Source organism: Argopecten irradians, chromosome 1, assembly GCF_041381155.1.
Source record: "Argopecten irradians isolate NY chromosome 1, Ai_NY, whole genome shotgun sequence".
NCBI classification, from domain to species: Eukaryota; Metazoa; Mollusca; class Bivalvia; order Pectinida; family Pectinidae; genus Argopecten; species Argopecten irradians.
The window spans coordinates 55,381,111-55,399,199 of NC_091134.1; the positions used below are offsets into that span (position 1 = coordinate 55,381,111).

The following is an 18,089-nucleotide window of genomic DNA, read 5'->3' on the forward strand; positions in this document are numbered from 1 at the left end:
AGAAGATCTAGGCCTACCGAGTTGGGTTTTTTTCTTTCCTTTTTGTTGTTTTGTGTGTGTTTTATTATGATAATTATTTTGAGTAATAGAGGCAACAAGAATTGTTTACGGACCACGAACGAAATGTGAATTAAGGGATGGATTGGTATACATACAATGTACATCTTAAACCTTTTTAAAAAGAATAAGGTTATGCGGCGCATAGAACATTAAATTAACGTATATAATATTCTCAAATCATAAAGACATTGGTGAAAATTATTGCTGTTTCATGTGTTCAGTCCTGCTTTGGACGAACCTTTACTACACTACTATGTAATCTGTATCGTCATTAATCAGAACAGACACCAGTACAATTGATGACTTCCTCTTACCACTAATAATATGAAATCGTTGGCAATATACCAACTGTTAACATATGTCTCTCTGCATTTACGAATAAACATGATATCAGACTGTGCAGTGAACTGTGATAACATTACAATGTAGGGGATACATCAAATGAAAGAGTATTATGCAATTCTCCTTTTAAAACTATTCACAACAGCATATTGTAACGCACGAGGCTATGTGATAGTTTTTTGTGTGGTCTGTACGTATAGTTAATGGGAGATAACGGTGTAAATACCATGTTAATGCACAATGAACATGGGTGTGGAACAGCACAGGGACCTGGCACGAATTTTTTAACCAACATTATTTACTGGTAGAGTATATATATATATAATCAGAAACATATATACATATATTTTTCTGATATAATATACTGTTGGTTAAAAAATTCGTACCGGTCCCTGTGTGGAACAGAAATTAATTATGCCAGGATGCCATTGAATCACAAAACAAACTGTCGACCAAACTTCATGTGATAAATCGTGAAATTACCAATAAAGATATAAAGTTTTCGTGTTATATAATTGATGGTGCATTATCATATAGAAAATAATAGTTAAAAATTAACATGTACACTGCAGTGGCGTAGGAAGATGAAACGTAATGGGGGGGCAAAGGTCCTCAATATTTCGTAACAACCCCCCCCCCCCCCCCGGTCGGGCGCCCCGCACCCACAGGGGGTAATTGATCATTTTTCATATATCATTACATAAAATCCTTGTATATTTCTATAAACAGTGGTGTCGCTAACAGGAAATTAATGAATACGCAAATAAAGGGTATCCCCTGTGACATATTATGATATAGAACGACTGAGATGATTTTTACGATGGAATTTAAGGATTTTGCGAGCGCCGAAGGCGCGAGATTTTGATGTTTGGGGGGTCTCCCCCGGAGAAAAAAATAAGATTTAGAATGACTGAGATGAGTTTTACGGCACATTTTGTTGAATTAGCGATCGCCGAAGGCACTGGATTTTGGTGTTCGGGGGACCGGGGGTCTCCCCGGAGAAAAAAATAAGATTTAGAATGGCTGAGATGAGTTTTACAATGTATCTTGCTGATTTTAAAGCGTTCTTAACACGGTAATTTTTTCGATTTAAAGTTACCAACATTTAGAAATGATAATTGTGAGTTCATCATATCATTATGCAACCCTGATCGATCTGAACATACCGGATTCACACTATCGGCACATTGTTGTGTAACTCAAAGTAATAATGAATTGAAGACATATAAACAAATTAATCTTTTAAGAAGCATTTTTTAAAATAGTATAATCCCTTGATGGACATTTTTAGTCTTGTTCGTGTGTATTGAATTTTCATTATTAAAGGTTTGAACATTACGTGCTTGAACGTTTTAGGAAACGCGCCGCGCAGCGGAAAATTTTTCTAAAATTAAGTACAAAAATGTGCATGAGGACCCTTTTTTCTTTCAAATGTGCATTTTTAGAACATTTGCACCCCCCCCCCCCGCTTCCTACGCCCCTGCACTGGATCTTATGCGAGTGTCCACGTCATATGAGATCTTATGAAATGAGTCTTAGAATGTCTCATTTTTATGTGTCTTAGCTATCAGAAATTATCGGGACAATTGTCATAAAAGATCTTAAATGAAATAAGCATACGTTTAAGATATTTTACCAAGCTCACGTCTACAAGAAATCTAAACGATATGTCAAGGGAGAGACTTGGATAGGTATCTGGACAAAAGGAAGACTATTTATGTAAATGTTATCGGACAAGTGTACGGACCAGGTACCCCTGTTTGTCCCCTGTATAACAATAACAGCGAGTTTCCCGTGGTGGGGTCAACTGGACATACAATAGCCCTTTACTGTAATTATATATGGACAATAAAAGTGTCACGTTTGACATTCCCAGGGTAATTTACGCCCTAAAGGTTACAACAAATGTTGGAGAATAAAACAATTTGTACTGTACATGGTGTATGTTCATGCCGATCAGCTGATGGTCAATTCAAGTAGCTCCTCCGACCCCGAAGTGACAATGATAAGGAGTTTCAGTCTGATTCCGATTGCTCTTATTTCCAATCCTCTGCAATACCAATTGGGGATTTTGTAGAGTTAGCAGTGCTAACACCAGTGGGTTTTTTTTGCCACTTATTTACAGATGCGACTGGTTACATTGGGTGTTGCCGCCATATGGTTCAAAGTAATGAAGAACTTAGTCCGCTACACCTGCCTATATCATTAGGCTTTTTTTTTGCCTAATATATATAAGACGAAAAAAAAATTAAAAAAAACCTAATAATATAGGCAGGTTTAGCGGACTATGAAGAACTATAAACTGTACATCGGGGTGTACATGGTGCAACGTAATGGAGAACTAGGCCGTTTTCGATTATACGGTTTGACTGGTTGGACCTAGTTGTTCGTTTATTAATTAAAGTACGAAGGCGCTGATTTTGATGTTTGGGGGGTCTCCCCCGGAGAAAAAAATAAGATTTAGAATGACTGAGATGAGTTTTACGGCACATTTTGTTGAATTAGCGATCGCCGAAGGCACTGGATTTTGGTGTTCGGGGGACCGGGGGTCTCCCCGGAGAAAAAAAATAAGATTTAGAATGGCTGAGATGAGTTTTACAATGTATCTTGCTGATTTTAAAGCGTTATTGTAATTTTTTCGATTTAAAGACATTTAGAAATGATAATTGTGAGTTCATCCTATGAACCCTGAAACCGCTGAACATACCGGATTCACACTATCGGCACATTGTTGTGTAACTCAAAGTAATAATGAATTGAAGACATATAAACAAATTAATCTTTTAAGAAGCATTTTTTAAAATAGTATAATCCCTTGATGGACATTTTTAGTCTTGTTCGTGTGTATTGAATTTTCATTATTAAAGGTTTGAACATTACGTGCTTGAACGTTTTAGGAAACGCGCCGCGCAGCGGAAAATTTTTCTAAAATTAAGTACAAAAATGTGCATGAGGACCCTTTTTTCTTTCAAATGTGCATTTTTAGAACATTTGCACCCCCCCCCCCCCCGCTTCCTACGCCCCTGCACTGGATCTTATGCGAGTGTCCACGTCATATGAGATCTTATGAAATGAGTCTTAGAATGTCTCATTTTTATGTGTCTTAGCTATCAGAAATTATCGGGACAATTGTCATAAAAGATCTTAAATGAAATAAGCATACGTTTAAGATATTTTACCAAGCTCACGTCTACAAGAAATCTAAACGATATGTCAAGGGAGAGACTTGGATAGGTATCTGGACAAAAGGAAGACTATTTATGTAAATGTTATCGGACAAGTGTACGGACCAGGTACCCCTGTTTGTCCCCTGTATAACAATAACAGCGAGTTTCCCGTGGTGGGGTCAACTGGACATACAATAGCCCTTTACTGTAATTATATATGGACAATAAAAGTGTCACGTTTGACATTCCCAGGGTAATTTACGCCCTAAAGGTTACAACAAATGTTGGAGAATAAAATAATTTGTACTGTACATGGTGTATGTTCATGCCGATCAGCTGAAGGTCAATTCAAGTAGCTCCTCCGACCCCGAAGTGACAATGATAAGGAGTTTCAGTCTGATTCCGATTGCTCTTATTTCCAATCCTCTGCAATACCAATTGGGGATTTTGTAGAGTTAGCAGTGCTAACACCAGTGGGTTTTTTTTGCCACTTATTTACAGATGCGACTGGTTACATTGGGTGTTGCCGCCATATGGTTCAAAGTAATGAAGAACTTAGTCCGCTACACCTGCCTATATCATTAGGCTTTTTTTTTGCCTAATATATATAAGACGAAAAAAAAATTAAAAAAAAAGCCTAATAATATAGGCAGGTTTAGCGGACTATGAAGAACTATAAACTGTACATCGGGGTGTACATGGTGCAACGTAATGGAGAACTAGGCCGTTTTCGATTATACGGTTTGACTGGTTGGACCTAGTTGTTCGTTTATTAATTAAAGACGGACCTGATGATTTTATATTGTTTTCAGACGAGCCTTGACAAAACCCTCACAGGCCTGTATTAAAAACTGCAGGTCCGTCAAAATTTATACTTGAAATAATGACTTTAACCAACGGTCGAACCGGTTGTTCCGAATAAACGAAAACGGCCCTATATTCTGTAGATCGGGATGTACATGGTGCAAAGTAATGGAGAACTATAAACTGTACATCGAGGTGTATATGGTGCAAAGTAATGGAGAACTATAAACTGTACATCGGGGGTGTATATGGTTCAAAGTAATAAAGAACTATAAACTGTACATCGGGGGTGTATATGGTTCAAAGTAATGAAGAACTATAAACTGTACATCGGGGTGTATGTGGTGCAAAGTAATAAAAAACTATGAACTGTACATCGGGGGTGTATATGATTCAAAGTAATGAAGAACTATAAACTGTACATCGGGGTGTATATGGTGCAAAGTAATAAAGAACTATAAACTGTACATCGGGGGTGTATATGGTTCTAAGTAATGGAGAACTATAAACTGTACATCGGGGTGTATATGGTGCAAAGTAATAAAAAACTATAAACTGTACATCGGGGGTGTATATGATTCAAAGTAATGGAGAACTATAAACTGTACATCGGGGTGTATATGGTTCTAAGTAATAAAGAACAATAAACTGTACATCGGGGGTGTATATGGTTCTAAGTAATGGAGAACAATAAACTGTACATCGGGGTGTATATGGTTCAAAGTAATGGAGAACTATAAACTGTACATCGGGGTGTATATGGTTCAAAGTAATGAAGAACCTATAAACTGTACATCGGGGGTGTACATGGTTCAAAGTAATGAAGAACCTATAAACTGTACATCGGGGGTGTACATGGTTCAAAGTAATGAAGAGCCTATAAACTGTACATCGGGAGTGTTGCCGCCGAGGATTGCAATGAGTTTCCTGTTGTTTGACGCCCGCTAACATCCAAAATTACAACAACAAAAAACACAGACCAAATCAATTTACGATGACATTAATTATGCTAACAACGCATGAACCAAATGTCCCACTCTTAAAATATGACCAGTCGACGTGGAAAAAGAATCGATGTTTTACAGGCACTTGCAAATTATAAAGTTGCTTTACCGGTAAAAGTATAACTATCAGTTATCAGTAGTCCTATCCCGTTAAACTTTTTACAGCAAATGTATATGGCCTATACATGAATGGTCTGCAAGTGCCTGTGGATGTCCCGTGTAATATATGTGGGTGTCGTTATATGAAAGATCATAGTATCCATAGATTAATAAGTCGGTACTGGGATGGTAGCAAAAACTTCTAATAATATGGACTCAACCATTATCCGGATACCACAGTTAACCGATGTGATCATTACCACAGTACGTATAGTATATCAACATCTTAAAAGTTTTCTCCGGGCGTTTCCCTCGTACAAGGTACAACAGGTCATTTCTAGTTCATATTACCCTTACGGTTTCATATTACCACCCACTATGAAACGGTGTCAGTTGTGAACTATATCCTAGGACATTAGTAGACTCCGAACACCCAATGACCACTATACGAGCAGGTATATATATATGATCTTCAGAACTTCCCTAAAGAAGCGTTTTTTTTTTTTTTTTTTTTGATAAAATCAATAATCACCAAGGAAACAGAACTTCGATAGGCTATCCATGGGCACTTTACTCTATATTTACAGACACGTGTAAAGATATACATATATAATCCTGAAACCTCGATAAAAGACAAGAGAAGACTAAGATAGGCTATGCCTGATGTCTTATCCAATTGACACATAACATCTTGTCAATAAAATATTTTGGAAGAAATTGAAATTGAACCTCTATAAAAGACAAAGATGTGACACCAATGTCTGAAAACGTTTTATTACTAACAGTGGTGGTCATTCAAATGGTATAATAGTGGTGGCCATTGAAATAAAGTGGCTATTTCACAACTTTCGTTCTTTTCTTCATTACCTAGTTATCTTCTCTTGTGATAGGTATCCTTTTTATAATGCACGTATAATTATAGGTTATGATTAAAGTAGTTGTATATACTTTTGAAATTCACAATTTCACAAAATTAATCACACCAAAAAATAGGGCAGTTTGATAAAACAGCGACAGTGATTTTGTTTTCGAAGAACAACCGAAAGAACTTATGAAAATATGTATGCAATCTACTGAGGAAACAAGTAAAACCTTATCACAAAGAAAGATAACTTATTAAAAACAAAATCACATACTCTGTATCTAAATATCTGTATAATCTTTCTTTAACTGGTAATAAATATTCTCACTAGCGATACTGTGAAGCCATGCTTAATCGGTGTGTTAGAAAGCTACAATAGCATACACAATACAATTCCCAATGGCACAATATCAGAATATAAAGCAGGCAATATAATATTATAATGTAAATTCAAAATACAAATAAAAGGCAGTAACTGAGATTACGGAAGCACAACCATGGAATGAAGATTTTTGTATATGAAACAAAATATGGGTACATTAAACCAAAACATACGGGTACATACCAAAACATACGGGTACATACCAAAACAAAGGGAAAATGTAGGAGATTATACTGACAAATGTGAAAACCAAATTGTACAATACAAAAAAAATCAAACCTCGTCTTACTAAAAATTACAGTCAAAATCAATCGTACACAATATCAGAATATAAAGCAAGGCAAAATATTATATTATAATGTAAATTCAGTGGCAGTAACTGAGATTACGGAAGCACAACCATGGAATGAAGATTTTTGTATATGAAACAAAATATGGGTACATTAAACCAAAACATACGGGTACATACCAAAACATACGGGTACATACCAAAACAAAGGGAAAATGTAGGAGATTATACTGACAAATGTGAAAACCAAATTGTGTAATTTATCTTATGCATGTACAAGTTCAAAATAACACAACAATGCCACGATTCAGTAAAAAATCAAACCTCGTCTTACTAAAAATTACAGTCAAACATCACTTATCGTACACGACCTTCGAGTAATACCGATTGTATGCCAAGGTCAAGTTATATTTCGGTAACTATTGACAATGCTTTGAGCACAACACTCTCTCAAATCCAATCTATGTCATTACTTACAATTGACCTAACAAGAAACTCCGTATACAGTGGATGGCTACGTACACGCTACACTGCACTACCCGTCACGTGATAAGTGTAGCGGAGCGTACCTGCAATCAACCGTTGGCATCCGACGATGGGTTACTTATTAGTATATGATAAAAGAACGTCAATGGATAGTACTAGACTTACTGTATAGGAAACTAAACAAATGAGATGTGGTCTCAATTTATATACACAATAATACACAAATGGTATACATAATAATATAATACATCCAAAGTACTACAATTTCAATTTTATGTCTATATTAACTGGTTCATCTTTGAGGGGGTGGGGGGGCATCTTTGGTCTAGATATCACAAACCCTAAGCAATTAGCTTCACCAGGACCAAACAACCCTTCAAGTTACAAATTATACAGATAATTTACAGCGTCCTTGATAAAAAATCCTTAAATTAGGGAATCGTTTAGCATAAAATACTCCATTGGAAAGCATTACGTAAGTTCTGTGGAAATTTAAGTTAAGAACTTTTCTTCATTTATGTAATGCTTTCCTAAGGAGAATTTTCAGTTAAGGAGTGTTTAGGTTTTACTTAAAGTTAGGAATGGTGACTAGAAAGCTGGGGCCAAATACTAAAGTGTTGCCAAATCAATGTTCTTTTTCATATTTCTTCATCAAATAATGAGTTATAAAGAGCCCCGCAATATGAACTAACGCCTATGATAATGCTATTTGGTATAAGAGTGTTTAAAATCAAAATAAGATAACAAGACTGATTGTGTATATAGCGACAATATATTGACAGCCTACTGTTTGATCATTTGATTACTCGAAGTATTTAAATAACATAAGTATCAACCTTAAGTATCTAAATAACACTATATTATACACACTATCAACCTTACGCCTTTTAAGTCCAATAAGTACTATTAATCCGATTCTACCGAATAAACATGTCGCTGGACATCATATCTCATTATTAAAGCTATAGTAGGTCGCGATCAGCGTGTGCCAAATATACACACAGACTCTATACATGATTTATATGTTTTCAGGGTCCCTGTCCTGTGCGGGTTGTTTATGAATGTGCCGCCAGTATGTTGTCATAACCTACTTTAAAATGTCACATTTATAAAACGTCGCACATATTTCCCGAGTCGGGCAGGTTGCCAATTTTATCAAAAAATGCATGAAGAATGTTGCATGCTTAACTTTTGATGGAAAGGACAGGTGCGCGGCGAAGTCATATCTATTTATAAATTAGGTATCTGGTGTTATACATGTATATGTAAAAGATCTGCATCAAAAAGTCGAATTTAATCGACTACAACAGCTAGTCTCTAATTAATTTTAAAGTAGTTGAAAATGGCGTCATATTTTGGTGGGACTATATGACGTCACAACCACAATCACGACACCAGAAGGTTGGAATAAAACGACGTCATCGCCCTATCTTGAAACCGTTAGTTATTGATAAGTTATCAAACTGTATCCTTTCTGTATGATTTCTCTCATAAGATTTCCTGAATATGTCATACATCAACAGATTTAGTGAATATCTAATATCAGTTACAAATGATCATTGGTCCTTTTTCATTTATAGGGTCCGGAACGCTAACTGCCATCGCACGCTGTTTAATACTTCGGCGTCGCACATATGGTGCATAGACTTGCACTTGGCTTGTTATAGAATATTTCATATAATATATGCACGTTTGCTTAAAAATTTCATGATGGATGCCCTTTTAATAAACATAATCGTGGACATCATTTTCATTCCGATCTGTCGTATCAGCAAATTACTGTAATCTCGTTGATATTAGCTAAAACCCATACATGTGTATAAACGTCTGTACATATAACTGATGTAAATCTAAGTTTATGAGGCGAAACGGCAAGTTACAATATCATAAATACTGCTATCACAACAAAATGAAATGTTATAAAACACTTATTCGACGTGACGTATTTATACTTGAGTGTGATATTAGTATTTTATCATAAATTCATACTATGGTATTCAGTCGTGCGATACACCAAACAGCAGTTCTTCTGTGAAAAAAATCATTTTAGCGTATCTCCGAGAAATTAATTTGGTAAAATATATCACAGAGTGGAGACTAATTTCTTTATAAAGGAATGCTTATTCAAACAGGAAAGTGTGTATTGATTTATGTGATAACGGGTTTAGTTCTCCGATAGATTTAAAGCTTTTATACGATGATAACGCGGTTCGTATATTGTGTGTTACGTATGTGTAAAATTACACTTGTCTAGACCACCCACCACGTAATATATCACAATACGACTGAATCGTGAAGGGCCGTCTATAATTTATAAAATACATGCACTTTTACAGCACTACACCAATTATATAACATGTTTAGGAATAGACCGGCAAACATGTTTACATTTCAGGTAAATTCGTAAATATCTCTAGACTAGGAGGTTTTACAGCGAGTTTGTGCAGTATAGTACATAACAGTTGATATAGTATACCTGACAATATAAATATTTAGATTATAAGAACCGAACCACATCCCGTGTAATACTTGGGGTAGAAGTCACAACACCGTGACCCGGACCTTAAGATCCTTAATGCTGATATTAATTTGTCAACATATAAGCTGATTATATTTTGTACCATAGGTTTGCGTGGCCCAGTGGCACGCAACGGTTAGGCTGGCGAATTAGTTTCCCTGTCCTTTGTATAAACGATATCTTATCATTTATCTTGCCAACAAATCTTATCGTAAAGCTCAGCTATTAGGACAGGATTCATGACCAAGTCTAACACAAGGTTTCTCTTATTTTGCTCGTACAAAAATCACAAAACTAGAAATAAAAAGATTACACTAGTGTACTAAGTATTCTACTCCAATGTATCATAGCACCACACAGTCACGTTGAAGCTAACATATTGTCCTTGCAGTGCATAGCTGCTTTGGCAATGTCACTACCACAAACATGAAAATGTCCTCCTTTGGTGGACACTATCTAAGATCAAAGATGGTTTGGCAATTTATAACTCATAATCCGAAACGCCTTTCATTTTCTAATCCTTACACCTCTTATAGAAACACGATGATTGGATAAATATTTAAGACAATGTATTATCCAAGAGAAACACTTGAGTTTGTTTTATGGAATGCAGTTTCGTAACCTGTAGAACATGCAGAGCACTAAAGCATTTCGGACTACGGTTCACAACTTTTCTCAGACGTCAACGTTGCTATTGTTGACAGAAGCATAGCTGAATTGCGTGTCTTTGGCGAAATATGATTTCTTGAATCCTGATATTGTCGACATGATGGCGTTTCGTTTAATGATGACGATCCCAATGACAACACAGCAGATGATGGCGAGAAGTATGCTTACCACGATGACGCCTGCATTGGCGGTTTGGGCGGGTGCTACTGCCACACAAATCAAGTCACTGGACGGGATTTCAAACAGATACTTGCCAAAGTTTAAGCCATCGTGACAAGTCATGTTCTGCTTGCCTCTGATGGTCACCTTTGTAGTCCTTAGCCATTTGGTGAAATCCACCAGATTACAATCACAGTCCCACTGGTTATCGCGGAAATCGACCGCAAAGTTCTGGTTATTTTCGTACAGTTTGTCAAACATCTTCATAGTCCTCATGGTTACTCCAATGAAACTGTTGTTTCTTAGATTTATCAGATGCAAATTATTCAATTGTCCGAAGCAAGGATCGAACACCAACTTTGCTAAATTGTTAGAATGCAAGTCTAAAATTCGAAGGTTCTTGGTCACCTGACAGAGTGTTGATGAAGCGTCTGATGTAAACGTCCACAGATCATTTCTTCCTAAATAAAGCTCTTCCAAGTCCGACAATACCGAATTCTTGAAAACGGCAGATAGGCGCCGCATGTGTCTTTTACCTGAATAGTTGTCTTTCATTGAATCGGTCAATACCAGCTTCTTGAGTTTATGGACACCCGAAAAAATGGCAGCATGATTTATGTTGCTAACTGTCCAGTTATTTAACGAAAGGTCCAATGATACTACATTGGGGACACAATGAAATGCCTTACCGTGTATTTTAGTGATGTGATTATTTCGCAAAACTATTTCTTTTAATGAGCGATGACTTTTAGACGAGTCTCCTGCACACACACCAAATGAATTGTTGAATAACTCTGGTATGTTACCTCCGGAAATAATTAAGTGGGTTGTGGTAGGAAGGATGAAGTCGGGTAACTCGTCAGTGAAAAACTTCTGATCGAGTTCCGTGGTAGCAGGAGGGTCACTACTGTGGCATTTGATTGTGGTGGTATTACAGTCACAGCCATACTTTTCAGGACAGCTCACAATAACAGCAGACACACGACAAATAAAGATGACCAGCAGCACAAGACACAAGTGAAGGAGCACGGAATTCATCGTCACGGTCTGGCAGTTATCTATCCTAATAAAGGTGTACAACAAAAGCTTACCTGTGCACGTTACCTGCGATTTGTGAACGCGGCATCAGGTAAAACAAAGTTATTTTCAACAAACACACACACTTTAAAATATCGGATAGAGACACACAATTCCGCTGTTAGTCTTTTTCACAGTAACTCCCACATATGAAATTTTTCACACTGAGTCATTTCCCCGTCTCCCGTGTGTGTGTGCTCTCAATCACTGGAATGAAACTTTGTAAACTTTTCCAAAGCGGTGCGTTGGGGGAAAACGCCTGGTATAGAAGGTCCGCCAATAGTTACGTCCTAAACACCACAGGGACCTGTGCTAAACACAGCCAGGGTCATGTAATGACGACCCATGCTTGATGGTGGAGGAAAACCGAAGAACCCAGAGAAAAACACTTTAAGGGCCACTACCTTTCCGAAACGGCTTTTAATTTTTAAAATAGGAATGTAAAACGAGATCAATAATTTTGTAGAGTCGCAGAAGTTATTAACTATACGTTTACTAGCACACTTATCATCACCTTCAGAACTGTTTAATTAGAATAAATAAAATGTTAATTTTCATAACGCGGGTCGTTTTATGTTTCCCGCCGTCATCCTAAATGCCGCGCGGTAGTTGACTATCACTGCGCCAGACGGCAAAATAGCGAAATGAATCTCCACTGTTATCGTACATTAGACAGGAAATCTTGCATATGTTTGGTGTTGTAACCTCATTTTAAGCCATCGATATATATTTTCTTTTGTTATTAATGTTTTTAAGAAACCTTTAAATTTTGCTCCGGAAAGGTAGTGGGCCTTTAACAGCGGTCAGTACCTGACCACTGCCCCAACTGTAATATGTCGGGACATCTTAAACTATCGGCCACCGCGGACGCAGTATTTTTACAATATCTATAGATATGAATGCGCATGTATCAGACACAGCTTTTGCTCACAAGACCTATTATTTTGACAATGCAAACGTGCTGGATGTGTTACAACCATCACAGTAATCTGAAATTTAATTACAGCTTATGAAAACAAATATTTCATTTTTATTCCTATTTCCAATTAATTTCATGTTCATAAGAGGTCTAGATTTAAAAAAAAAAACCGATAAAAATCATACTCTACATGGTACTATTTATAGTACCATGTAGAGTACATGGTTTTTATCGTTTTTTTTTTTTTAATCTAGACCTCTAAAACGTCTAAAAATGGTCTTAGGGCACTCTGGTGGGTCCATGATTATATAATCTGTAACTAATTCTCAGATCCCTGTGTGAGGAAATGAGGAAACTGTTTTAACTTAGGGGACGCAACAAAAAACAGTTCTACAATGACGTCGTCACTTTATCCGGTGTCTATGAGATATTTCAAACATTGACATGTTCAAATTATATGTTCATTAGATTTGGATCTTGGAGAATGAGTTAATTTGCAAAATTCGAAATTAGAACATTAAAATGTGTACATTTGCCGAATAAGTGTCTTGATATCATTCATCGTTTGTTTGATTAATTAACGTCCTATTAACAGCCATGTTCATGCAAGGATGGCCTCCCATGCATTGCGGTGTGTTGCGTGTATGTTGTGCGATCGCGAGGTGCGTGTCCTATTATATTGATAAATATTTATTATTTATAACAGTGCATCATTCTTTTATTAACGGTACACGGATATACATGTATTGGAGTTAAAAATTGTAGATGATAATAACGCGTCAGAAAAACAATGTGAAAACGACACACGTGTGTTACGCAATATGTCATCAACATCGCGCGTTACGTCATCTCTGTAGCTATCCCTGTAGACTAGGTTTCTAACCCAGGACCTCCTTAACACCATGTAGACCCTTCATTTTCTAATTTTATAGACCTCGTATATGAAAAAGAATGTTTTGGATTTTTTTTTTAGACAATGTATAAACACAAGAGATATTGAGAGTAATACTTATTATTTGTTTTTGAATACCTGCAGTTTCGTAACCTGTAGAACATGCAGAGCACTAAAGCATTTCGGACTACGGTTCACAACTTTCTCAGACGTCAACGTTGCTATTGTTGACAGAAGCATAGCTGAATTGCGTGTCTTTGGCGAAATATGATTTCTTGAATCCTGATATTGTCGACATGATGGAGTTTCGTTTAATGATGACGATCCCAATGACAACACAGCAGATGATGGCGAGAAGTATGCTTACCACGATGACGCCTGCATTGGCGGTTTGGGCGGGTGCTACTGCCACACAAATCAAGTCACTGGACGGGATTTCAAACAGATACTTGCCAAAGTTTAAGCCATCGTGACAAGTCATGTTCTGCTTGCCTCTGATGGTCACCCTTTGTAGTCCTTAGCCATTTGGTGAAATCCACCAGATTACAATCACAGTCCCACTGGTTATCGCGGAAATCGACCGCAAAGTTCTGGTTTTTTTCGTACAGTTTGTCAAACATCTTCATAGTCCTCATGGTTACTCCAATGAAACTGTTGTTTCTTAGATTTATCAGATGCAAATTATTCAATTGTCCGAAGCAAGGAATCGAACACCAACTTTGCTAAATTGTTAGAATGCAAGTCTAAAATTCGAAGGTTCTTGGTCACCTGACAGAGTGTTGATGAAGCGTCTGATGTAAACGTCCACAGATCATTTCTTCCTAAATAAAGCTCTTCCAAGTCCGACAATACCGAATTCTTGAAAACGGCAGATAGGCGCCGCATGTGTCTTTTACCTGAATAGTTGTCTTTCATTGAATCGGTCAATATCAGCTTCTTGAGTTTATGGACACCCGAAAAAATGGCAGCATGATTTATGTTGCTAACTGTCCAGTTATTTAACGAAAGGTCCAATGATACTACATTGGGGACACAATGAAATGCCTTACCGTGTATTTTAGTGATGTGATTATTTCGCAAAACTATTTCTTTTAATGAGCGATGACTTTTAGACGAGTCTCCTGCACACACACCAAATGAATTGTTGAATAACTCTGGTATGTTACCTCCGGAAATAATTAAGTGGGTTGTGGTAGGAAGGATGAAGTCGGGTAACTCGTCAGTGAAAAACTTCTGATCGAGTTCCGTGGTAGCAGGAGGGTCACTACTGTGGCATTTGATTGTGGTGGTATTACAGTCACAGCCATACTTTTCAGGACAGCTCACAATAACAGCAGACACACGACAAATAAAGATGACCAGCAGCACAAGACACAAGTGAAGGAGCACGGAATTCATCGTCACGGTCTGGCAGTTATCTATCCTAATAAAGGTGTACAACAAAAGCTTACCTGTGCACGTTACCTGCGATTTGTGAACGCGGCATCAGGTAAAACAAAGTTATTTTCAACAAACACACACACTTTAAAATATCGGATAGAGACACACAATTCCGCTGTTAGTCTTTTTCACAGTAACTCCCACATATGAAATTTTTCACACTGAGTCATTTCCCCGTCTCCCGTGTGTGTGTGCTCTCAATCACTGGAATGAAACTTTGTAAACTTTTCCAAAGCGGTGCGTTGGGGGAAAACGCCTGGTATAGAAGGTCCGCCAATAGTTACGTCCTAAACACCACAGGGACCTGTGCTAAACACAGCCAGGGTCATGTAATGACGACCCATGCTTGATGGTGGAGGAAAACCGAAGAACCCAGAGAGAAAAACACTTTAAGGGCCACTACCTTTCCGAAACGGCTTTTAATTTTTAAAATAGGAATGTAAAACGAGATCAATAATTTTGTAGAGTCGCAGAAGTTATTAACTATACGTTTACTAGCACACTTATCATCACCTTCAGAACTGTTTAATTAGAATAAATAAAATGTTAATTTTCATAACGCGGGTCGTTTTATGTTTCCCGCCGTCATCCTAAATGCCGCGCGGTAGTTGACTATCACTGCGCCAGACGGCAAAATAGCGAAATGAATCTCCACTGTTATCGTACATTAGACAGGAAATCTTGCATATGTTTGGTGTTGTAACCTCATTTTAAGCCATCGATATATATTTTCTTTTGTTATTAATGTTTTTTAAGAAACCTTTAAATTTTGCTCCGGAAAGGTAGTGGGCCTTTAACAGCGGTCAGTACCTGACCACTGCCCCAACTGTAATATGTCGGGACATCTTAAACTATCGGCCACCGCGGACGCAGTATTTTTACAATATCTATAGATATGAATGCGCATGTATCAGACACAGCTTTTGCTCACAAGACCTATTATTTTGACAATGCAAACGTGCTGGATGTGTTACAACCATCACAGTAATCTGAAATTTAATTACAGCTTATGAAAACAAATATTTCATTTTTATTCCTATTTCCAATTAATTTCATGTTCATAATAGGTCTAGATTTAAAAAAAAAAAAACGATAAAAATCATACTCTACATGGTACTATTTATAGTACCATGTAGAGTACATGGTTTTTATCGTTTTTTTTTTAATCTAGACCTCTAAAACGTCTAAAAATGGTCTTAGGGCACTCTGGTGGGTCCATGATTATATAATCTGTAACTAATTCTCAGATCCCTGTGTGAGGAAATGAGGAAACTGTTTTAACTTAGGGGACGCAACAAAAAACAGTTCTACAATGACGTCGTCACTTTATCCGGTGTCTATGAGATATTTCAAACATTGACATGTTCAAATTATATGTTCATTAGATTTGGATCTTGGAGAATGAGTTAATTTGCAAAATTCGAAATTAGAACATTAAAATGTGTACATTTGCCGAATAAGTGTCTTGATATCATTCATCGTTTGTTTGATTAATTAACGTCCTATTAACAGCCATGTTCATGCAAGGATGGCCTCCCATGCATGCGGTGTGTTGCGTGTATGTTGTGCGATCGCGAGGTGCGTGTCCTATTATATTGATAAATATTTATTATTTATAACAGTGCATCATTCTTTTATTAACGGTACACGTATATACATGTATTGGAGTTAAAATGTAGATGATAATAACGCGTCAGAAAAACAATGTGAAAACGACACACGTGTGTTACGCAATATGTCATCAACATCGCGCGTTACGTCATCTCTGTAGCTATCCCTGTAGACTAGGTTTCTAACCCAGGACCTCCTTAACACCATGTAGACCCGGCGATTGGAGGCCAGTTTTAATAGACATGAGCGTCTATGAAAAAGAATGTTCGTCCGTTTTTTTTGTCTATGACTTCATAAACACAAAAGATATTGAGAGTAATATATTATTTATTGAGCGAGTACCGTGTCCAACCGTACACGGTTGATAGTATACGCGAAAGACGGTATTGAGGTCCACGAGTAATACTTATTATTTAGTTTGAATACCTCAGCGAGGTACTAATCAGGCATTGACTGTCTTGCTTTTACTTACATTTACATTAAAGCAAATTCAGATGTGGCGCATTGTATCTAATCCCATCTTTGAGTTTGGCCAATTACTGTGCCGTTTTCAAATTTAACGCGAAAACATTCTTATTGAATGACGCCATAACACTTGATGTGCAAATCTATGCAAAAATAGAACTCAAACTTCTAATCAATAGAAATGAGTGTAACATATGAAATACATTATTTCAGGATTAACAGCTATTTAATGAATCCTTATACATGTAATTCAATTTTCTAAAGTTAACCTTATCGATATTCAAAATTCAGTTTGGGTTCTTTTGTCTATGAAATCATTATGCCGTTATCTCAATCAATCAGAAAAGACGTTACAAACGGCGACGGAGTCATTTCTTCCTTTATGGACTGATAAAGTAATTCAATCCAATGAAAATGCTCGTTACAAGTACATGTATAGCTAGATCAGTTATTTGTTCAACACAGATAATTCCCAAACGTCAATCTTTTAATGACGATGGTTTCAATAATTTAAGTTATGATATTTGTCTTATATTCTAAAAAGCAACTTCGCTAGCCAAGGATATTAGTTCGATTCCACAGGGACCTGGCACGAACATTTTTAACCAATAGTATACATATATATATTATAGTATCAAGGGTATGAACTCGGCGGTCGAGAAAAACGGACCTATTTTTTCAAAACCGTGATTATTTTGATAAATGGGTTATATACATAATTGACGGATATCTTACCTTAAAGAGAAATAATTTATCTTTCCATTGAGTGCTTGATGAACAAAATTGGCCAAGTATTGACGAAGTTATGGCTTGATGAATCGGGAAATTTACGTCAAATATGCTA

At 36.8% G+C, this 18,089-nt stretch overlaps 2 protein-coding genes across 2 annotated transcripts; both read right to left on the reverse strand.

Annotated features, from left to right (window-relative positions):
* Positions 1–7,685: 7,685 nt before the first annotated feature.
* On the reverse strand, positions 7,686–12,170 carry LOC138334195 (trophoblast glycoprotein-like). The gene has a single exon (XM_069282806.1). The coding sequence runs from the start codon at positions 11,877–11,879 to the stop codon at positions 10,689–10,691; it is 1,191 nt and encodes a 396-aa protein (XP_069138907.1). The 5' UTR covers positions 11,880–12,170; the 3' UTR covers positions 7,686–10,688.
* A 1,744-nt stretch (positions 12,171–13,914) lies between these two features.
* On the reverse strand, positions 13,915–15,423 carry LOC138334207 (trophoblast glycoprotein-like). Its single transcript, XM_069282817.1, is given in 3 exon segments — positions 13,915–14,234; positions 14,236–14,430; positions 14,432–15,423. Coding segments are annotated over 3 exon segments (1,191 nt in total). The 5' UTR covers positions 15,128–15,423; the 3' UTR covers positions 13,915–13,934.
* Between the last annotated feature and the right edge of the window lie 2,666 nt (positions 15,424–18,089).

Bases quoted from the DNA above. Each gene is read 5' to 3' on its own strand.
- LOC138334195 (XM_069282806.1), bottom strand. From the start codon at position 11,879: ATGAATTCCGTGCTCCTTCACTTGTGTCTTGTGCTGCTGGTCATCTTT.